At 30.7% G+C, this 24,247-nt stretch overlaps 1 protein-coding gene across 1 annotated transcript in view; it reads right to left on the reverse strand.

The window, feature by feature from the left end:
• LOC129231754 (tyrosine-protein phosphatase 99A-like) overlaps positions 1–24,247 on the reverse strand; it is a gene marked incomplete at its 5' end in the record, with an annotated part of 86,691 nt that overhangs the window by 27,943 nt on the left and 34,501 nt on the right. Inside the window, 12 exons of the mRNA XM_054866119.1 lie at positions 167–318; positions 408–542; positions 5,971–6,105; positions 6,193–6,272; positions 6,822–6,915; positions 8,655–8,752; positions 8,865–8,944; positions 13,932–14,043; positions 14,160–14,301; positions 16,489–16,676; positions 16,822–16,917; positions 18,839–19,036. Of these exons, the coding sequence (XP_054722094.1) occupies positions 167–318; positions 408–542; positions 5,971–6,105; positions 6,193–6,272; positions 6,822–6,915; positions 8,655–8,752; positions 8,865–8,944; positions 13,932–14,043; positions 14,160–14,301; positions 16,489–16,676; positions 16,822–16,917; positions 18,839–19,036 (1,510 nt within the window). The remainder of the gene's footprint in view (positions 1–166; positions 319–407; positions 543–5,970; positions 6,106–6,192; positions 6,273–6,821; positions 6,916–8,654; positions 8,753–8,864; positions 8,945–13,931; positions 14,044–14,159; positions 14,302–16,488; positions 16,677–16,821; positions 16,918–18,838; positions 19,037–24,247) is intronic.

The raw sequence follows: 24,247 nt of genomic DNA on the forward strand, positions 1-24,247 counted from the left end.
TTTGAATCTTATCACTACTGCATACACATCTTTAAAAATTACAACGCATTGATTAAGAAATTCAACAAATATAACTGCTTTTAAAGTAAATTATGTCAAGCGGTGATTTTAGATCCTCTAATGTGAAAACTAGAGCATGAGGGGGAAAAAAGTGAAATAAGCATACCTGCAGTGAACTATAATTGGTCCAGCATTATTAGGATTTGCATTGGAAGATTTTCGAACAAAATTAAGAACCGGTAGGGCATGATCAGGAACACCATGATCTGGCCAATTCGTGTAATGATATTGATAAACATTTCGCTCACACATAAATTTCTAGAGAGAGAGAGAGAGAGACATGTTTAAACATTTACGAAAACAGAATCAATCAAGATATGAATTTTGTTTTGGTAAATAGTCAATACCTTCTTTAATTTTGTATTTTTAATAGCAAATGTCCGTACAGTATAGGTGGACATAACCAATTCTTCTACAAGTCTGACTTGAATTACTCCATAAGTTTCACTGCCTTCTTTCGGCCAGTACATGTCACACTTCCTCTGAAACAAGGGTAGTTTATAGGTAGTTAAGTGTTCAAAAACAGTTTTTTTTAACATTCACAACTGTCAATTGAGATAATAAAATAATATTTCACTCTTTAACTATTAGAAATACAGTAAAACCTGTAAAGTTGACCACCTGTCTAAGTTGACCGCTATTTTCAGGCACAGAATTAGATCTTATCATATAATACAACCTCTATAAGTTGACCACTAAAGTAGTGCACCGCAAGTGGTCAACTTACACAGGTTTCACTGTAACAGTGTCTACAGATTTGGTTATCAAAAACTTTTAGTATACACACAACTCTCGTTTATCACGGGTATTCCGTTACAGACTCTAACCCAGAAAAGTGAATATTAGTGACAGGGCCTGATTTAAGTGCAAGCCCGTGAAGCACAGGCTTTGCTATCAAGCGACTGTAAAAGCTTTGATTTCTGAACATTTAAAACAGAAACAGAGTTGCTCAATTGAGTATAGCAATGTCTAACTAAACCTAGCAAAACAGAAGCAGTCTAATACCTAGAACGAGTTCGTCAATACTTAACATAAATTCATGGTACAACAGATGCAAAATTTAAAGCTTTAAGTATGTTAGAAAAGAGGGTTTTTCCAAGAACCAACAATTTCATCAATCAATATCAGAGATGTGCCAGCTGAAATACACTTTTGGAGCAATCTCAGGCGCAGGAAAATAGTGACTTTGGATCAGCTTGGCTCAGGAAAATAGTGAACTTGGAGCAGTTTGGCTCACCAAAAAGTTTGTTTTGCAGAAACTTGGAGCACGAAAATAGTGTAATTGAAATGGCAAAAAGTATGTTTTGAAGTAAGGAAATACTACACACACACATTATATATATCAGGGATTTGCCGACCAAAGTTCGCTGTTGGAGCTATCTTGGGAGCAAGAAAATGGTGAGTTTGGAGCAGCAAAATGATGAATTTGCGGCAGTAAAATTGCAAATTTGGAGCAGCTTGCAGCAGCAAAAATTTAAATTTTGCATCAATTTAGAGCAACACAGAAACACCTGTGACATGATAATATAATAAAAAAAGAGATTAAGGATGCAAAAACACCATAGCTACAACTACAAATTGAAGTTCTCTTAGTTTTTTTTTTTTTTGTCTAACAGTTTTCACAAAAGACAAGTCCTATCCTGCTCTACTTGTTTCTTACACTTCTTTTGATTTAAATTTAGTGCACACTTTTACTTTGCTTAATACATCACTGCTTTAGTGCACATTAAAGTTAGAGTGCTTTGATACCTATTTTTAAAATTTACTTGCTTTTATATAACATATTCAAAAAGGTTTTTAAAAAAAATAAAAGCACAAAAGAATAATTGAATTTAAAAACTTTACCTCAACAAGTTACAAGCGAGTTTTAAAGAGCTATTTTAGATATTTTTTTCTTTATTTTTATTTTTTGGTATGTTTAAGTTATTCACTTATATCTGACCTTATTATTATTTTTTCTTGGCATGTATATTTATATACTGAACTACTTGATTGACAAATCTGAAGATAAAGCAAAGGCAACATTAAGACCTTTTTATTTTTAACTGTTTGATATTTAATCACAAAATTAATAATGAAATTACAATGAAAAAAAAAGATTCTGAGATATGATGTCACATAAAAGGAATTTTTAAACAAACGTGAAAAAATATGAAAAATGTAAACAAAAGAAAAAAATTAAGACAGACTAAGAATATTGATAAAAGCCTCAATCTGAGAAACTTGAAATGTCTGCATATTCATTACCAGAGCATTAGAATTCCCAGATTTTTGCTATCTTAAGTGTCTCCAACCACAAAACTAGAGATCAATTTTTTGCTTTAAAATATTACGAAACCCAAGATTAAAACTGGTTAACAATATTGATTTTTACAGATGGCATTCGCTTAAATCAATTTGGATGCAACTGGATTGACATTTTCGAGTGGGCGTGGCAAGAAGACAAATTTACAAGTCCTTATATACTGAAAACGAAAGATAACAAAGATTGAAAATAATGATCAGTGCAAAATTTTTCTCGTCAAAAGAACAGAATCACATAAAAAATTGAAACGATCGAGTTTTTCAAAAGCAGATGCAATCGGATTTTAAAATACGCAAAAAATTGGGACTAAGCCAAAAAATCGTAAAAACAAGTTCCAAATGCATGAACTTGATGATATTCATCCAAAACTTCCAAATATGCAAAAGGAACTGCATCATTAAATGCAAAATTGCTGTTTTTGGCTCAAGTTTTTTACGATTTTGGCGCAGGCTGTCTTTTGGAGCAGTTTGGCGCAGGATCAGCGATTGGCGCAGCTGGCACATCCCTGCAACATTGATAAAGTATTTTTATGTACCAGAGAGAAAATAAAACATGATAATTATAGCAAGAGTTTCTTTTTCTTCCTTTTTTAATTTTTACCCAATTTATAGGTACTGATTTTGATAGACATCGGTAAATGATATTCCACCGCATTCTCATTACTAATGTAATGTAAAATCTACTTTTTTCAAATTAGATCAACTTTTCAATTCTTTCGGCATGTGTAAAGTTTCAGTTTTAGGTTGGCATCCTCTGATGCCCAATCATATGCAAACGAGGCAAGTATAAATAGAGAAACGATTCCAAAAATTTTTCCTCTTTTGCATTTGTCAGCCTCTTGTGTGTTAGGTCCGGTAGGTGTTGGGGAGTTGCGAACTCCACCTCCGCTTATGGCCAGGGTTTATTCTTATTAACTTATTTTGTTAGTTTATTCATTTTAGTTCCTATGGACCAATAAATTTTTGGTAAGATTTTAAACAAGTTTCCAATGTTCATTTCTTCACATTGACATTAATTATGCATCTTCTACTGTGTGGTATTATCTCTGCTTGTAAAAGCAAGTAATATTGTTGATTGACTAACAGAACTTAGCCTTTTGGCTTTACGTTTTAACATCGTAAATTATTAGATTTTACAATATATTCTTTTTCTTGCCCAAGTTTACAGTAATTCACGAAAGTATTTCAGTGATTTTTAGGCTTCTTTTTTTTTCCTTTCTATAATTTCCCACTCCCCCTAAGTTGTTACTCCACATTAAGTGGTCAAATATTTTTGGTCCACTGAGTGCCTTAACGTATTTTGTGAGATGTCTTAACAAGGTTTTACTCTATAACAACTTTCTTATGATGGATACACCAGGAAAGTTTTTATCATAGACACATTTCTTTTAACTGAAGGTAAACAACATCATTTAGATATTTTTAAAAAATTTTTAAAAGCAATTTGTAAAATATATACATTTGTTTAGGTCAAAAAATAGGTTCCTGATAATTGTTATGAATCTACCACTTAAGCCATAAAACACTTTATAAAAATGAAATATAACACAGCATAAAATTCTTGAATCTAATGAAAATCACCAGAAAATGTTTTTAGAAGTAATGAATTATCAATTTACTAAAACATTTTGTTATTTATAAAACTATTGTTCACTTCATAGTCACTGAATTCACATCAAATTATGCAACCAATTGTTAAAACAATTTATCAACATCAACAAAATATTTTTCATTGAATGTGCAATGAGTACACAAATGCAAGATAACTCTTTAAGCCCCAAATTTGTTCTAACGCAAGCAATGAATTTCTCACTACCTAAAGACATACATACTTGCAAACCTTTAAAATTATGTATTACATTAAGTAGGTAATGGACAAAAAATAATAAAGTTGAAACAGTAGAAAGAGAAAAATAAAAAGAGAGGAAAAGAGAAAAAAAAGACAAAGTACTTACTGTGTCATCCCAATCAGAAGTGCTAGGTTCATGCTGGCATGCAAAGAGAGCATGTGCCACATAAGTGAGTGCTCAAAAAACACTTCACTGCTCTCTTGCCAAAATGAGGTTTACAAAGCACTTTAAGTCCCAATTTTTATTTTATTTTTTGTTTTTCACATTTAAAGCGCTTAAATGAAACGAGTATTTTAAATGTAAGGGACTATTGTATTTTAATTATGGCCTAAGGTGAAACATCACGATTTAGTTTAAATACTCAAATTGAAATTTTAAAAATTGTATCATTTTAATTGCTAAGAAATGTTGTTTTAATGTATAAATAGAATGCAAAAGAATTACATGGCCAAAAAAGTTAAACATAATGCAGCAATAAGCCGAGAACAGTAAGAGAAAATGCAAAATACGTCAAGGAATAACAAACATTCTTGCTATTAGTATTATTTACTGTATGTCAGAGAATGCTTTCAAGAACTGAAAAATACAAAATCAGTTTCAGGATTTTAGACGTATTGTTTCAAACAGCTAATTTTATTCTTAAATCATAAAAAGAAGTTATGACAGTTCGATGAAACTTCTCATTCCAAAGAGCAGAAACAAAATTTGAAATTTCACGTAGAAACTAAAGGATACTTTTATGTGACAATATTCCTGATAAATATGATCAGATAAACAAATTAATGCTTGAAATAAATTATTCTTAATGTGCTTGGTAATATTGTGCAGTGTTGTTTAAAATGTAAGTTAACACAAAGCTACAAAGTTCATAAATCAAAGCAGGTGGTAACTCTTTGCTTTAAAATAAATGAAAGCTATAAAAAATAACTTTATAAAATAAATAAGTAAAAAGAACTAAGGAAAAGACAATTAGAAAGGAACAAATAATCTAAAAATTTGAAACAAAAATGGTTTGCAGCATGAATATAATGAAGGTATTTCAAATCAATTCACAATTCATTACATTAACAAATACTTTTTTAAATTATTTTAAATTGTAACACATTATAGTAACCTTTATTCACTAGAATAGAAAATATACATAGCATTTAACATGATAAATCTGAATTTCAAATTAATATTTGTAGCAATTAATTAGAAGTGCAATTAAAGAGTAATTCATGCACTAAAATAGAAATGCATGCAATGACATTTAGTGCAGAAGTAATTCCTAAAAATGATGACTAGGGACTTAAAGGGTCATTTCATTGAACTTGTGCCTCTCATTTGGCAGGAGGGCTGCAAAGTGAGATCTCTTACAAATAAACACACATTCATATTAACTATGTTCATATAATCCTACCAACTTAGGCAAAAATTATTTTACTAAGAACTAATTTTAAATAGTTAAACCCAGAGTCCCCACCCCCACCCCACCCCCTAATGGAACTTTATGCAGCACTCTAAAACATTAATTCATTACCTTAACATTTCAGTACATTACAAAGATTTTTTTCATATATTAATATCTAGACTATACTAACTGAAAAAAAGACCTAATAATTACAAACAATTTTTAAAACATCAACATTTATAAAATGCAGCTAATAGCACTAAACAAAAGGGTAAATTTTAACAGTAATGTAATCTATGATGCAAACTCACACAGCAAGGAAATTATTATTCATAATACAAAGAATACAAAAACAAAACTCACCCTGCCTCTTTCAACTAGATTTGTGATCATAACAATAATATATACTCTTTGTTCCCATATCATTCGCCAATAATCGTCAAATGTTGAAGGTAATGGGCCTTGAGTACCAATATATGCAGCAGGCTTATTGTATCCCTACAAGACCAAATTATTAATAAATGTACAAATGCAGCAAATTTTCAGTCAAATATCTAAAAATGAAAAACAGAATAATTTACTAACATCAATGTAATTGGCATTAATGTAATCATATGCTTTCTTCTGTCCAGATAATGGCTTCAGAATGACTCTGGTATGATCATCTGCAAAGAATGAATTATTTATTTATTTTAAGTCACAGATACACAAAAGTCAGCAGATAAAAACATTGAATGATTTGTTGGTAAAAAGCTCAAGACAAAATTTTGCATTAAAAAAGCACAAAAGATACATTAGACAAGATATTAGTTGATTTTAAAGAGGGATAACTCAAGGCAATATTGTATGTTTCTAATAAAGAACTTGAAAGTGTATTTTTAATGCTTGTTTTTTATTTTTCAAATCTCTTTGAATTTATTCTCTTCCTCAGGAAAATATATATATATGTGCAGATAAACTAACTGTTCACAGCACTAATAGCTTTAGGAAAGTGTTTTGAAAGTATGAAAATAAAAATCAATATTTTCATTCTTTTATAGCTGTGCTGAGAATGTTATGTAACTAGCCAGTATGAATGGAAATATGTGAAAATAACTATAAGGCAGCAGAGAAAAATAAATAAAATGAAATAGGAAAAAAAGAAAAGGTAAAAATGAATAACTCATTAAAGGATAAACCTTGTGACTAATTAAAAAATTTAAAGACCAACTTACAAGCCACTATATTGACGTATCTGTTCTTATTTTTATTCTCCATCATTTGTGAATGTTCAGATGACAGATCAAGGTCTGTAGCTTGTTGTATAGCCTAGGAAAAAGCATTAGAAAAGCAGAAATGTCAAAAATAATTAATTAAAAAGAAATAATTAAAAAAAATATTTTTAACGTTCCATTATTTTAAGCTAATTTTCTTTAATAAACTTTTTTTTTTACTGGAAAAATAACTGATCAAATGGTAAAAGACCTAATATTAAAACAAATGAAATGAAATTATTGAATTTTTATTCCCCGCAAGAATATTATTGAAATAAATGGGTGCCATGCAAAAGCAAACATGTCACTTTAAAAAACTTTCAGGAAAACACAAAAAACTGTTATTCCTTTAATGTTGGACTTTACACCAACAAAAAATTGTTAATATTGTTCAGTTTGCACCTAGTGTTAATATTTTACATATGTTTTGATAAAAATGTGCTAATTATTCAATTATTTAATGTTAAATATTGGATGTGTTTATTTTTGCTTGAACTAGATGGATATGTATTTTTCTCGCATGAACTAGGTTACGATAGGTTCTCTTTTGCCTGGACAATTTGTTTTCTCAATTTATTTAGTATAACCTCCCAAAAAATTAACAAAATAATATACAGCCTGATAGTTTTAATTTCAAATCTAATATGTTGCAATAGCTGCAAATATCACTAGCTGGTGATTTAAAATGGATGTTAAACTCAACAAAACATGTGTTATCTCTCTCTTCTCTTGCAATTTTACATTGACAGAGTTGATGTATAACTTGAAAAGTTTTGTAATTTAAAAATCAGAACACAAATAAATTCTCTTCAACTTTTTTGCGATTATAATGACTTTCTCACTCATTTAGCTTTTCCAAAAACTCGAACAGAATTTTTTTCCCTCACCCCCAACAGATTTTCTACCAGTTTGATCATCAATATGATTTTACTTTAGACTTTAATTTGTAATCAACTTTTTAGCTACATTGCTTATTTTTTACACACTGGAATTATTTCAACCTCCATTTCTCGCTCCCGTGATAGTGCCGTGCTGGGGTGTGCAATATTAAAGCGATGAAACTATTAAAACCAATTCATTTATTTTGCCCGGAATACATTTTATTTCTCTCTTTATACACTAGATGGCAGCATCAGCTTATTTTAAATGTAATTGCAGAGATGAAGAAAGGAAATTTGGCACTAACATACCAGGTTGTGACGTTGGCCTCTGTATCTCAAGCTTTGAAATTTGCCACACAAGAAAAATTTACTTATCTTTACTTATATTACACAAAAGATTATTAAAATTATTTTATAATGTTTAAAAGACGTATTTCTTAAATTTTCACTGCGGGCTTGCTTGTTGACTTTTCATAAAATTTAAATTTTTTTTTAAATTTAAATCTAAAAAATATTGAAAATGAAAAACTGAATGCACACGTTATTCATACACTTATTTTTATATCATTTTCTTTAAAAAAAAATAATACACTTTTATGACCGTTTTCTTGAAAACTATCCAATCCTTAAGGGGTTAACTCAATTTTGTATTTTTGTGGATCTGTTTGCTTGCATGGCGTCTCCTCAAATGTATTCTAATATATTTAATTGACTAGCGGCTTCTAATAAATTATCTGCTAATTCATCAGATTAAAAAATTTTGATTTTATGCTTAAGAAGGCTTGATAACATCAGAAGAACATAATTATAAAAAATATTTCAATTGAAAAATATAGATTGGAAAAATAAATTTAAGAGCAAATTACGACGCTGAATCAATGGGTCAATTCGGAACAAGATGCTGAAAAAATACCTCATATTCACGTGAAAAGCCTATATCACCATCTGCATGAAGCTCGGATACATGTTTTTGCCACAAATGAATTGGTATAGCGGCATATTCTGAGTCATCTGTTAATAAAGCAAATATATCAAAAGGTTTTACATATGATAAGCTCGTTATTTCTTTTAAAAATGCATTAACAGAATCTTATTACACCCAAGAAAGAAGTAGAACACTTACCAAATGTTTCTGACAGTTGTGGGGAAGCTCTGTTTCCTAGAGGATCATCTAGGTAATAATAGGCTGCTTGGAAATATTTCCTAGATTACAAAAATCAAACACTTGTTAGAATGACGCAGGTAAAAATTTTAGTGAGACTAAAATGTCAGTGGTATCCCAAGCATTAGATTCAAACTAATTAAATTTTTAAAAATCAACAGCTATATCACAGTTGAATATACAAGGCATAAAAGTGGGAAGTTGACAAAAAATCTTAAAATATGCCTTAAATTCAAACTTAGCAAACAGTAGTAAAGAAAAAATATAAAACTATACTATGTCCACATCAGGGGGGTGGCTCCCCAACTGCCCAATTTGCTGGACACTTAACCTTAGCACCAGAATTATTATGAAATTAAAACAAAAATCAAGCAGAATATCATCTGCAATTTCTCCATTCATTTTAACTTATTATTCTACCTATAGGCATGGAGATACATTCCCCTTGAACTAGCTGGGCATTTAATGTCCTAGCACATTAATTACTCCAAAATAAGGGCAAAAATCATGAAGAATATCTTTTAGGATTATTTCCATTTCTTTTACTTTATTATTGTTCCCAATGACATTAAAGCATTTCTTATTTCTTTGCTTAGTGGAACCCTTTTTAAAATCCACTTTTTTGTGGAACCCCCAGCTTATCTTCAATAGCGCAGTTTGAATGCATAATTCTGGAAGCTGTTAATTTACAACAAAAATAAAATGATCAGTCAGGCCCATCATTTAGGGGGGCAGAAGGGGGCAATCACCCCTCCTCCATTCTTTAAGAAATTAATGTATTTACAACTTTGGTTGTGGCTATTTATGCATTGAGTATATACCATCCTCCAACCTGGAAAATTTTGAAATGACGGGCCTGGTGTGAATGTTCTTTTACTGATTTTAGAAAGAAACTTCAAAAGCATAACAATTTCTGTAAAACAAGTTTAAAGAGCATAAATCAGATAAAATTTTGAAGTTTAAATTTTGCTGACATGACTGATACTTTTTACATTTATCTTTTAAACTGCACCAGAATTCTACTAACATGCAGATGTGCCAAGTTTCCATGGAAGTTATCAGTAACCAGAGTCATAGATAGCTATTGTGAAAAACGGAAATCAGACGAACATAGTAGTATAAATAGCGATACTAGCAGTTATGTTTAAACTTTAGTATACATTACTGCTAAATAATTAAATTTTTAGATGTACATATGCATTTGGTAGTAGCTAAAAAAAAAAAAAAAAAACTTCAAGAATGAAAATTTTCAAATGTCACAGAGAACATTGAATTTATTTTATTAAAAATTATACACGTAATGAAAACAATTCAGTAGCACAAATTATAAAAATAAAAATTGAATTGCATGAATTGGTTTAATTTCATTATAAAACAGAGACAAAAATTATTGGCAGCAGACAGATTATGTTTAGTTGTACACTGCTTGAAAAGCCAGTGAACAAAATGCAGTGAACTTTCTAAAATAGTATTTTATACATTTTAAAACACACATGGATGACTCATTTAAACAGTTCCTAACATCATCTTCAAAAAACCCAGGAAAAATAATTTATCCCGATTTTTTGAGCAATCCATTATGCATGTATATTAGGGTGTATAAAAAAAAAACTTTTTTTCGAAATTAAATTTATCACGTTGATAAAAAGTTGCCCCTACCGACCCACATACTACATTAAAAATTTCATCCGAATCGAAAAATATTTAGGTATCTCACACGAGGCTTAAAGATTTTAATTTTCTTTAAAAAATAACTTTTTTTCCTTTTTTTTTTTTAAAATTCAGAACAAATGTTAAAATTTTTCCAAGTTGAAAAATGTACATAGTAAAGTCAGAGAAAAAGTAAGGGGAAAAAACTATTATAAACTACATATAGGTCTCCCGCATTTATTCTAAACAAGTGTGATTTTCACAAAAAAAAAAAAAAAAAAGCATTTTACTAGGCCATGTGGTTTGGTTAGAAACTTGTTTATGAATGTAGATTCTAACTGAATCAACACTTAAGACTAGGAATCATCTGTGATTTATGTGGGATAAAGTAATATAAAGTATAAGCAAACTACTATGAGCATCTCATCACACAGTGCCTGCGTGCAGTAATAGACAAATCTAAGATTTTCTGCGAAAGGAAAAAATCTCGTCAATGTGCGAGCTCAATGCATACTTCTGAACTATTAGCTTTATTTTGTAGTAAGTTACCAGCCCTAAGCCAGGGCTAAGGCAGAAATACTTAAAAAACACCACCAGCTCAGGTATTCCATCCGAGGATTGCAGTTTCGTGCTTTTTAGCACTCATCAGCCCGGAATAGAAATCACATGAGCTGGAGGCGAAAATCCTCTTAAGGGAGCCAAGAGAGCCAAACAAACTGGTAGCTAATGTAGAATTAGAACACCAAAGTTCTAGTACTTTTTTTAAGTATTTCTGCCTTAGCCCTGGCTTAGGGCTGGTAACCTACTACAAAATACCATGCCTTGCCATCAATCTTTGAGTTGAACCGCACCATTGCTGCGGTCACTCATCTGGTGTTCTAATTCTACATTAGCTACCAGTTTGTTTGGCTCTCTTGGCTCCCTTAAGAGGATTTTCGCCACTAGCTCATGTGATTCCTATTCCGGGCTGATGAGTGCTAAAAAGCACGAAACTGCAGTCCTCGGATGGAATACCTGAGCTGGTGGTGTTTTTTAAGTATTAGCTTTATTCTTTGATTGCAGAGCTGGAACTGATTGCTGAAACTGGCCTTAGTGACAGAAAAGAGTTTAGGATTCCATCGCACACACACAAGAAGTAGAGAGAATTGTTAAAGAGGTCACGGAACCATCAAAACATGTGCACGGCTCAAAGGAAAGGGATGGCTTTATTCGGTCAAGACTCATAGATAGCAAAGAATTTCCAAAATTTGAAACAAAAAGCCATTTTAAATCAACTACAATGTATTAATATGAACTGCAAAAGAGGTTTAAGTAAGATAATTTAGTTTAATTGGAGGAAATTCATTTCTTTAAATTCTGATAAATCTATTCTGAAAAAGAGTTTGACATATTTTAAAATTAATTATTAGTTCCTTAAATATTTCAAGTTTTTTTTTTTTTTAATTTTTCGAAATATTTTATTTTGATAACTTTATAAGCAATGATAGCTTGATATAAAATCATTTGTTTCAGGCTGAAAAAGAATCCAACAAAACTCACGCATCCTTTTAGAGCTATTTAAAACCAGTAGTATGGAAAAAGCGTGATATAAAATGATAATACACATAATATTTTACACATGTGTTGGTGTTTCGATTTTTGTACTTAACTCTTGTAATTTCATACTTCTGTGTAATAAAATGAAAACAATGTTCGCAAGATTATTTCATAACCTTTTTTTTTAAGCTTCACATAATTAATCTTACAATGTAACCAGAAAATAATAAAATAAATCAAAAATTCTTTATCAGCAAAAAAAATTTTCAAACCAACGTTTGCAAAAAATTTTTTTTTAAAGCTAATATTTATATTGAAAATTCTAACTTGAACTTGAAAATATCCTTATTCATGCGTACTATGAGCGAACCTAAATGCTGCATGAGAGCAAAACCTTTTATTTGACGACTATTCCCGGCTTTATTCCTCACAGTTTTCAACTTGAAAAAAGTTTAGCATTTTTTCTGTTATTAAAAAAAAAAATCAGAAAAAGTTTTTTTGAAGAAAATTATAAACTTTTTAGGCTTCTCTTGCGGGACACCTAAATATTTTTTTATTTGAATGAAATTTTTTGTGTAGTATGTGGGTCAGTAGGGACAATTTATCAACATGACAAATTGAATTTCTAAAAAAAGTTTTTCTCGATACACCCTAATGTATATCTCCCACGAACCGCTATTCTTACAATGCAAGATGGCTTCCACCCATGCGCAGTCGGTTTCTGCGTAACAAGTGCGAGGTAGCCAGCGAATGCACAAAGCGAGTTGGTTAGTGACATACACACTGAAGCAAAAGGGAACACAGGCCATGCAGGCATTTTCCATGCATCATATGCAGGCGGCCAGTGAATTCCATTAGGAAGAGCAGCGATTTTGACTCTTTGGCTGCTGAAAATGTTTAAACGTGAAAGAATGGTATTTAACACATTTTTCGAGAAAATTGCTCCACTTTCTTTAAAAGGAATAATTTGTCAAACTTCACAAAAATTATCTCAACAAAATTTGACATTCCCGTAATGTTTTATCTAAGTTCGTAACACCATAGTTTTTCCGTAAATCCGTGGTAATTACAAGTTAATCGTAATACTTGCACCTCTGAACAAAGCATCAGTTTAAACTTCTGTTGCAGGGATGAATCAGAAATAATTTCAATCTCAGTTTCGTATCTTTTTTCTGTAATAGTTAAAGGTTGTTCATTGAGAAAAAATGGGTACTTAATCCACAATTGATTTTGAAATTTATTGGCTGTCCTCATACAGCATTTCAAACAAACTATTATTTAGTTGGCAACTAATTTATCTCATAATTTACGATAAAGTTATTTCAGAAGAAGGATATATGTTAAGCCTAACATATGACCACTTTACCCCATCTTATTGAAGTTGTTTTAAAATATTATCTGAAATATACCCAGCTTAACTATGAATAATTTAGTGTCGTAAAGATATGCAGAAAGCTTTTGGCACAACATGAAGAAAATTCTAACGAACAAAATTTTACTAAAAAGTTAAAAGATGTTCCAATTTTTAAAATGTTTCATAAGCAAGTAAAACAACTTTTTTCACTAAATAAAATATTGTTAGTTTTAAAATTCTGAAATTGAAATTTGATTCCTAGTTTTTAAAATCTAAAACAAACATTTTACATTTATTCCTCTATTCATTTTAAAGATACAGCCTTTTATTTGGTTAATACTACTTTACCTTACTGATTCAACTCATACAATTTACGGGGATAAAAATATCACTCTGTATTTTGCACATTTCTCTAGTTTTTACAATGAAAATATCAAGTCAATACTAATTTTTTAAAGTTTAAAGGTTTAATTGAAATTAAAGCATACCTCCACAGGATAAACGAAACAATGGCTAATAATAAAGCAAAAGAGGCACACATAACACCAGCAACCATTCCAGCACTCAATGAAGTATCAGAATATGGAACACCATAAAACACTGAAAGAAATTTTGAAAAAAATGTTAAAACGTACATTAGCATGCATAGAGGAACAAACAAACTTATAACAGAAAAACTGAAATATATGTTTTAAATGAAAGGTAGACAAACATACTAGGGCACTTGTTTTGAAGAAGTACTTTTCTTGGCTCGGAGAACTGTCCTTTAAAAAGTTTAGAGTGCTCAATTACACTTCGAGTAGCGCCTCTAACTTTAACTTCATACATAGTATTGGCAGTTAAATTTGGAATAAACATCTAAATAGGATATAATTAAAATTTAAGTCAAATAATAAAAATGTGCACCAAAAATACAAATAGCATACATGCACAAAATTGTTAAATACTGTATAATAATTACAAACATGTCTCTTTCCAGTATAATTTAATTTTAAAAAAAAAAACATAAAAGCAGCCTAGTATTACACTGAAAGCAAAAACAAGTAAGAATTTCATTAAATTATCATTTAGATAAACATTTTAACATTTAGATGGAAGATAAAGTTTTAGTAAAAGCCCATCAGTCTAGCATTCAAGTAACCAGATCTAACTATGAAGATCTATTATTTTAATTCTTTAAAAAAAGAAGAAAAATGCAGAACATTTCCCATTTTCATTAAAGCTCAACTTTGGTTTTCTTATATATATATATATATAATAATAAAAGTGAAAAATATTGAAAAGACCACACCAATAGCCCATAGATGCGCAACGCAGCAAAACTAAAAAGCCAAGTAAATATAAAATTAAGCAAACAGAATTACAAAAATTAAACAAATTATAAACAACAAATGATGATAAGTAGGAATAGAAAAAGAGTGAATCCAGAGCTCATCAGCCGTGGAGGATTCAATAAATATGGTCAAAAGACCAAAATTTTAACTATAAACTAAAAGAGAATGTTTAAGCTCCAGTACATGTAATATAGAGTAACAATGGGCAAACGCACCACTTGCTAAACTAAAAACAATAAACTAGAGCTCAAACCTAAAACTAAAAGCAGGGGGTTTATGTTGTTAATGTTTTGTTGACGAATGGATTGGCTTTTTTATCAGGCTGAACAATGGATTTGATTTGGTTACGCGGATTTCAAGGTAAGACAATTTTGTTATTGGCAGGTACTGTCCCGTGGAAGGCTAATTATCGGAACTTGTTTTCCTAATTAGTCGAGGCGAAACCCCCTGCTTTTAGTTTTAGGTTTGAGCTCTAGTTTATTGTTTTTAGCTTAGCAAGTGGTGCGTTTGCCCATTGTTACTCTATATTACATGTACTGGAGCTTAAACATTCTCTTTTAGTTTATAGTTAAAATTTTGGTCTTTTGACCATATTTATTGAATCCTCCACGGCTGATGAGCTCTGGATTCACTCCTTTTCTATTCCTACTTAATAGCTGTTTGCATTTTTCCTTTTTATCATCATTTGTTGTTTATAATTTGTTTAATTTTTGTAATTCTGTTTGCTTAATTATATATATATATATATATATATATATATATATATATATATATATATATATATATATATATATTTCAAAAATAAAAATAAATTAAATTAAAAAACATAATTAAGAGGAAATTTTTGGGACGACCAATTTTGATTTTACAAAAGATATGAAAAACATCAGTTCTTCAGGGGGGGGGTGTTCTCCCCCCCTCCTTTATCTGGTCTAGAAATTGTTCGATACATTGTGTTTCTTTTCTGCTTTCCTGTAAAAGTACAGACTAGTTTCCAAATACATGCTGAAAGTCATACAGCTTCCTGACTTATGCAAGAAATTTTACTTTATCCTTTTTACAACTCCTTCATTCTAGATGGGCAATTTGAGTCGAAGAATAATAATGGCATCAATAACAACATAAACACTTTGAAAACAATGAAAATAAAATGTGATGCATCATTGAATGTCAGAAATGTAGATTTTTTTTAACTCTATGAATGAAAATTCTTCTTTTGTGATTGCAATTTATGTAAAAATTGGTTTTAGCCATTACAATTTCTGTCAATTGTTGCTTTTATTCTGAAACACTCAAAATAAAAATTTTCTTCTAAATTTTTTCTAGACCAATACCTTCAGTATTTTAAAATATGCTCACATTTTCATGCACTTTAACTATCCAGGAAACTCATGTGTCTGGGAATTTGGCACTTCCTGAGCTTTCTGAATAATTATGCTTTTACTGTAAATTGTGTTCATGAAGGTAATATGAGTTTAGCGTAGTGTGATATACTACCTCCTATCTGGCCTCATCTCAATTGGATCTCCTTTTCAAGGGATAATACCACACATATGCAAATTAAGCATTTATTTTTTCCCAAATCCAATTCAAAGTTTATGAAACTGTTGTAAACATAAATCTCCAAAATATAATAAATAAATAAAATGCATTTGAGAAAATTATCTAATTAACCTAAGTTCAAGTGTATTTTCAAAGGAAAAAATCTTACCCCATGATCAATAGCTCTTTCATGAGGGGAAGCCATTGCAATTTCTTCGAAATCCCAGTTATTTTCAGAGCGATAATGGACAAAATAATAGTCTATGCGATTGAAAAATATTTGAGGTCTTTCCCATTGCACATATAAACTGTCTAGTGTTTGGCAGGTCAAATTTACAATGTATGGAGCACTTGGACCTAAGAAAAAATACAGATAGACATATATAAATATTCACACAGAAATTCAAATATAATATTATAAAAGCAATAGAATTACAACAATGTAACAAGAATTAATAAAAAAGCTATACTAAAGCATAGCTGAATAACTTTTCTATCATACCTTGAACATCAGTATGAAATTCCAATATTTTACTGGGATCGCCTTCATGCTTCCAAGTATAAGCATTGACCCACACCTTATAATGGCTAAATGGCTCTGAAAGAGAAAATCAATTCAAAATTTAAATTTTGCTAAAAGTACATGCATATATAAAAGTAAAAAGATGACAAAAAAAGAAAAATAAGGATTAAATTACTTCATACCATAAACAGAAGTTGATATACACATAAAACACATCATTCTTTTGGCTACACTAGAAAATTTTTGCCAAACAATTGCACCAATAGGTAGCATTAACTATCCAATAATCCCATGGACACATGCAACATGTAGACTTTAAATTGACTTTGAACTTTTATGATGAATGGGTCTTGATTTATGTACCCAAAAGTTCTCTTGATTATCTGACAAACTTATATCATAAAAATTAAGTGTAAAAATAAATGTAGTTTTTTTTGTGAAACTATTAGATTATATTCCATATTTTAAAAACTACTTTAAAAATATAATGAAGAAACAAGTCTGTTATTAATAAAGCTCTGAAGCTCATATTTCTTATTTTCTTTATTTTTTTTTTTTATTTTTTTCCTCCATAAACAGAGATGTAGAATCCTTATATTTCAATGAGGCACCAAGAATATTAAATATAGTTTGAAACATACATAAATAAATCAGAAAAGAACATTGAAATTAATGTTTCCACTTCACTAAGATGTATGTCAATATTACCATTAGAAATTGCTTGTGTGCAGATATAGGGTGCGGCAGAAAAAAAAAGGATAAGCAATTTTCCATGTAACTTTATTGAAAACTAGCAGTACCCGCACAGCGATGCCCATGCTAAGAAGTTAAAGGAAGTCCGTCAAACAAAAAAAAAATAGACGCCCCGCCCCCCAACATCAGAAAGAGTTCTGATGTGAAATGATCATTTTTCTTCAACTAAAATGCATACACAGCTTTTCAAAGGACCTATTGAAGTCTCTTTGGAATTTATAACTATTCGCCAAAATACATAAAAATATTAACATCAGTTTTAAAATTCAATCCTTCAACTACATAGTTTATCGATTAACACACCGAGCAACCATGCTACCGTAACCCTGCCCTTTAGCGAGTGAAGCAGTTTTTTCCCCCAGCAATTTAAAGTGTTTTGCCAAATAAACAAGGCTATAACAAAAAATTGTCCTAAAGTAGAAAGCGTCCTTAAATAGAATGCTTTTAAAACTATAGTGAACCATCTGGGACCGTGAAAAGCCGTCTTTAAATAGAGAAAGTCATTAAATAGAGTGTCGTTAAACAGAGAGCCAACTGTATTAAGACGAACATATAATTTGCATTTAAAAAAAAACATCTCAACTACCCCTGATAAAATGATTCAGGTAATTTTCTAGTTGTTTTGATGGCACATGTCAGCTTGGTACAACACAACTTTCAGATGTGATGCCATAACACATTTCCGATTTTGGATTTGATACAAAAGAGACTGAATTCAATTCTGTTATCCGCCATCGAGATTAAACACACGAAGTGGCAAAATGGAAATAATAGTAAGTCTTTAAACACATTTTTACATTATTTTCAATCTAAATTCCAATGAAGCGGGCTCCAAGAACCTAAAAAAAGGCTTTTGAGCTCAACACTCACTTTTTTTTATTATTATTATTATAGTTATTCACACTGATATTTTGAAAAAAGAAACAGTTAAAACTGAAGCAGGTTTTCGTCATTAATCATTGACTTCTGCAGAATAACAGATTATTAGGACAAAAACCTGATCATGAAATGCAAGCCAGTTAGAGGCAAATAAAAGTCATTCATTAAATATTATGAGACAAACTTGTGTTTGGAAAAACATCAACTAAAAACATAAGGGAAATAAAAACAATTTATAAATATTCACATGAGGAACTTTATGATATTTCGCTTACTTTATTTTAGAAGCAAACTTCTTTTTCTGACTTATGAAGTGAAGCTGCCTGAAGAATGAAGATAAATTTAACTTACTTAAATTACTCACTTAAATTTTGTAGAACGTAATCCATGACAGGCTGAGGGTTTTGAGCTTTACGCATCTCAGTAAGATTCTGTGCTGTATGTAGAAAATGAACTCTATATCCTTGAATATTTCCATTTGGAAATTCAGGTTCTTGCCATCGTAATCTAACAGAGCTGTCACTAACTTTTCCAATTGTTAGATTCAATGGCTTACTGGGAGCTAAAATAAAAATGTTACTTTACTAAGAACTTTTTTAGAAGAAAAATTTATTTTATACAGAACACAGTATCAGATTTGGAGGTGCAGCTTTCACAATCCTTAAAAATCACGGTAAGTTACTCCAGACAGTACTCCAGATTACAGCAAGAGTTGAAGCATTGTACAAGCAATTATCTATCTAGAGTAAATATACCCACACAAATTGTATATTATGGGTTGGCAAGTTTTTGCCACAAGTGGAAAAAACCATGGAAAAAATTGCATTTTTCCACTTGGCAAAAATAGGTTATTGCCAATTTTTACCAAAGTGGCAAAAATAGAATTTTGACTGACAACTTAAAGATGCAGTTTTTTATAATTTTTTCTCCTTCATAAGTTAATAAAAAAAAAGATTCAATATACTTTGATACAAAATGTTATTTTTGTTTATTTGTTTTCTTGTTTAAAAAAATGTTTAATTTGCTTTAAATTTATAAAGTTATAGTTTATAGTTTAATATTTTAAAAACGAAATGTTTTTAAATTTTTTAGAAATTGAGAAAAATAGGCCACTGGTCCAATGGACTAGTAGCTACAAAATTTTGCTGGTTCTTACAGACTTTAAGCAGTCTATTCTTGCATACTGGGTTTGAATAGTTCAAAAAAGAGGAAAAAAAATACAAAAAGACACAAAACAACATTACCATAAAAAAATGGATTCAATTAGCAGTTTTTAAAGCTTTTGACATGTCTGAGCGACTGGGGAAGAGAAGGAAACAACAAGCATATTTTTATTCACCAATACAGGTAAGCTAATAAAATCTTATTAGTGATGTTGTTTTAAGAACAAGGTTATAGGGCAGCGGTACCCAACCCATGGGCCGCGAACAGCGTGTTACTGGGCCGTGGACACTGGTCGAGAATCTGAACCGTTATAAATCTTGGGATCCAATTTCCATTTTTTGAGATAATTCACTATTTAGATATGCCGTCACTCAAAAGCTGTCTGTGGCTTGTAACCAATAAGGAACCCTTCATAATTAAGATTTTTCATACATCTTAGGTTGAATTATCACATGACCTGTGACCTGACTTTAAAATCCCTTTTCCAAAAGACAACATTGGTTCCTTTTGAATAAATGTTCGACAAGACTAAGCAGTGAATTGATACTTTTGAGGGACCTTTCGACATCCAACCTAGTTAAACAAAATTTTTCAATGGCATTTTTTGAAAAATATGATACACAAATTCATTGAATGTTGTAAGCTATTTGAGACTAAAACTATCCAGTTTCAATCCATATACCGACTCCCTCGTGGAGGAAAAACAGTATCCAAATTACCATTGAGCTTTAACTTTGATGACTTGTTTTGGTATATTCTTACAGTTATGGCAGCTAAGTGAAGTTCTTTTCTTTATTTAAGAAATTATTTTGTAAATTCTTCTTGTGCAGTCACAGATGACTTTTACATGCACCCCCCCCCCCCTATTTACCACTACAGCCCTGCCTATATTTCAACCCTCATTTTAAAAATCTCGGGGCCCACTTCAATATCGGGCCAACATTTGTACCCCCCCCCCCCCCCCCCGTGCATGCCCCTGATCAGTGTCGCAGTATGAGAGGTCAACATCTTCAGAACATTTGCTGTTTTAACACATATTTTCAAGAATAATATGCTAGTTTATATCAGGGTTCATACCCTTTAGGCAGAAAAAAATTCAAGCACTTTTCAAGTACTTTTCAAGGTAAAAAATTTTGTTTTCAAGGCAATATCATAAATTTGTACTAAAAATATTGTATGCAGATTTCATTTACTACAAACACATAGAAATAAGGCAATAATACAAAAAAGTATAGGAAAACAAAATTGCTTTTTCTACAACGAGAGACACTTTGATGAAAGATCTACTGCGTTGAAAGTTTTTCTGAAAATGTTTGAAAAGTTTGGTCATAAAGAGAAGCAGATACCAAGAGGTTTGATTTTGAGGTTTTTCAAAGGTTGCAGCAGTCAGAGGTTTGTATATTTTCTAGAATCAGCAAATTAATACTTAAAAAAAAAACCTTTCATAAGTGCTTTTAACTTCTATGGGAAGAAACTAAAATACCCATGTGCAATGGCATTGCCGGAGAGGAGTTTTTGAAGTCACTCCTTCCCCCCCCCCCTGGTTTCAACATTTATTTCCAATATCTATACAGTGGTTTATTACAATATAAGGGCGGTTAGGACAAAGACACTACCCAGAAAGTTATTTCAGTTTACACTATTAAGTTCTAAAAATATTAGGTTTGCAAATCATTTATAAGTATGCAAATCAATTATTCGTATGTATTTATTAGCTGTTCAGCCAATAAGGCATTTCAACTGTCCTCGAGTAAATTTAAAAATTAGGAAGTAAGAAAAGTTTATGAAAGTCCACAGTCCAGTCTCTACACCTCAAAATATACAAAAGCAGCTTAAGCAGTGATAAATACTCTGAATGCAAACTTGAGCCTATTCAGCTTTCATTGATTAACTTGCAATAGACAATAAATGTGCAAGTTCAGATTTATAGAGCCATATTTCGAAATTGAAAAGGTTCACAATAAGTTGACATATATTATGACAAAAGTAGTTTTATTTTGGGAAAAAAATGGGTTATTGTTGAAATTAGAATTTAAATTTAGAAAGGCAATAATATTCAGGTGTAATTGTGATTTGTGTTTGAAATTACCTGAAAGTTTCAAAGAGCAAAATGGAGCGAGGGGGGGGGAATAATTTTTAAAACTAAGACCCCTATTACTTGAATATACATATGTACAACAATAACTTTTGCTATGCATACAATTCATAAAATAGTTTATTAAGTCAATATTCTGCATAGAAATACAATGCCCAGTGCCTGTTGATAACCAGCAACAGGTACTGGGCCTAGCTAGGCTGGTACTGGTCAATTTATTAGATCCAAATGAAGATGAATGACCCTCCTTAAGCTATCTACCCCTTTGCTGATTAAAGCCTCTTTCAGTAAGCTCCAAGTACCCACAACCTTAATAAAGTAGTAATTTTGAACATTTGAGGAAAAGGGGAAAATTGGAGATATAGGGAGGTAAAAGCATAAAAACGAACACTACTGGATTTCAAGTGAATAATCATAACACAACCACCCCTGTTATACACCTTATTTATATTAGCAGACATAAAAAATGATGTACTTATAAATAAAATTGTATAAATCAACTTTATATTTAAAATACAAACTTTAAGTTAATTTGTTAGGTGCTCAGCTGCTGAAATTTAAATTTTTTAAAAAAAAATCTGTTATGACCAAAAATTAGGTAAAGATAATCATTCAAAATTGCAAAAATAAATAAGCAAATAATTAAACAAGACCAAGGTAATAAATTCTTTAACTCTTTAGTTATTAAAATAAAATAAGCTAATCTGATGTAGCAGTGTCAAAATAACTACTAATTGCCAAAAATATAAAATATTTACAAAATGCAAAAGGATTGAAATCTCAAACAAGGGAAGCAAATTTTCGCGAATTAAGTTTAATGTTGTCATGTTTCCCATAAAATAAACTTATATTTTACTGAAATTAAACATAAAATATGCTAACCTACGGTAGCAAATATGAAAATAACATCCGATTAGCGAGAAGCAATTTTTCGCAAAGTCTGAGTTTGTTCGACGTGGCATGTTTCCCATGAAATAAATTTATTTGTTTTTTATTAAAATTAAATAAAAAATATACTAATCTAAGGTAGCATATGCGAAACTAACATTTGATTAGCCAAAATATTTAAATATTTGCAGGATGCAAAAAGATTGAAATTTCAAACACAAGAGCAATTTTCCGCGAAACCCGAGTAAGTTCAATGTTGTCATGGTTTCCAAATTAATTTCTTTGTTAATTAATGAAATTAAACAAAAAATAAACTAATCTAAGGTACCATATGTCAAAATATCTATCGGTTGTAAAAAACATCAAAATATTTACAAGATGCAAAAGGATCGAAATCCCAAAACACGGAAGCAATTTTTCGCGATGTTGCATACTGAGCACATGTTCAGAAAATTGCAGTGGTGAAATACTTTTTTAAAACTTCTAAGCACAATTCGTTGATTTTTGAGAGAATATAAGCACTAAGAAACTTTTTCAAGGTTTTAAAACTTTTTCAAGGTTTTCAAGCACTTGAAAATGAACTTTTTTTTTCAAGCACTTTTCAAGGTTTTTCAAGGGCGTACGAACCCTGTATATATACTGAAGGACAGTTATGAGCAGATGCCACTCCCCTCCCAGAAGAAGAATTTTGGCTGTGTAAGGGACATATAATAAGTGGGCCTCAGTGGTGTTTTATACAAAACCAATGGTCGGCACAACAAAAAAGGTTGGGAACCGATGTTATAGGGTTATCACTACAATATGTTACAATGCTGTTGAAATTTTTTAATCTCTCTCTTCTTGCAAGGAAAACTTGAACACTATAACTTAAGGTGTAAACTTCAACAGTTTAAATTTTAAAAATGAAAACAGGAATAAAATTTCACTGGTCCCATGGACCACTAAAATTTATGCTCTGCTGCTCCGGTGGATGCTTTTCTGGTCGGGGCCAAAGGGGACCACTGTTAATATCAAGCCATGGTTTGTATTTAAGCAGGGGTGCGCTCCCCTAAGGGCAAGGGCATACCCTCCCTAAAATATTGTGAAGACCCCCCAAAAGGCAAAAATACCCCTTAAAACAACCCCCCTAAAAATTTCAATGGTACAGTCTGCGTCATGATCCCCCCCCCCCCCCAGGTGGGCACACCTGGTTTGAGACAGGAAAATAATTGTTAACCAATGAAGTAAAGGTGATTGATTGTCTTATAGAACTAGATTTTTAGTTGTTTTTTGTCCTTCTTGATTACTGTCCTCAGATATTAATTCCCTGGTAATGGAGAAGAGGTATTCCTTCAATGAGGAAAATTAAGTCTTAATATTTCTCTATATAGTTCAACAACTTCTATTAAAAAGTAATACTTTGAACATCTTAATGGACTCGGGGAAAAAACATTAACCAATTTTTAATAAATCTACTAATTTAAAAGATATAATGAGTTTAAAAATCACAAAGAATTGAACTTATAAAAATATTTAGTATGCTGCAATATGTTGTAGTGGAGATTTAAAATTGTTTGCTGTTATTTTTTATTTTCAATTTATAAATTAATATAATTAACAAAGAAATTATAATTGAAATTTATTTAC

The sequence above is a fragment of the Uloborus diversus genome, chromosome 10 (genome assembly GCF_026930045.1).
Source record: "Uloborus diversus isolate 005 chromosome 10, Udiv.v.3.1, whole genome shotgun sequence".
Taxonomy (NCBI): domain Eukaryota; kingdom Metazoa; phylum Arthropoda; class Arachnida; order Araneae; family Uloboridae; genus Uloborus; species Uloborus diversus.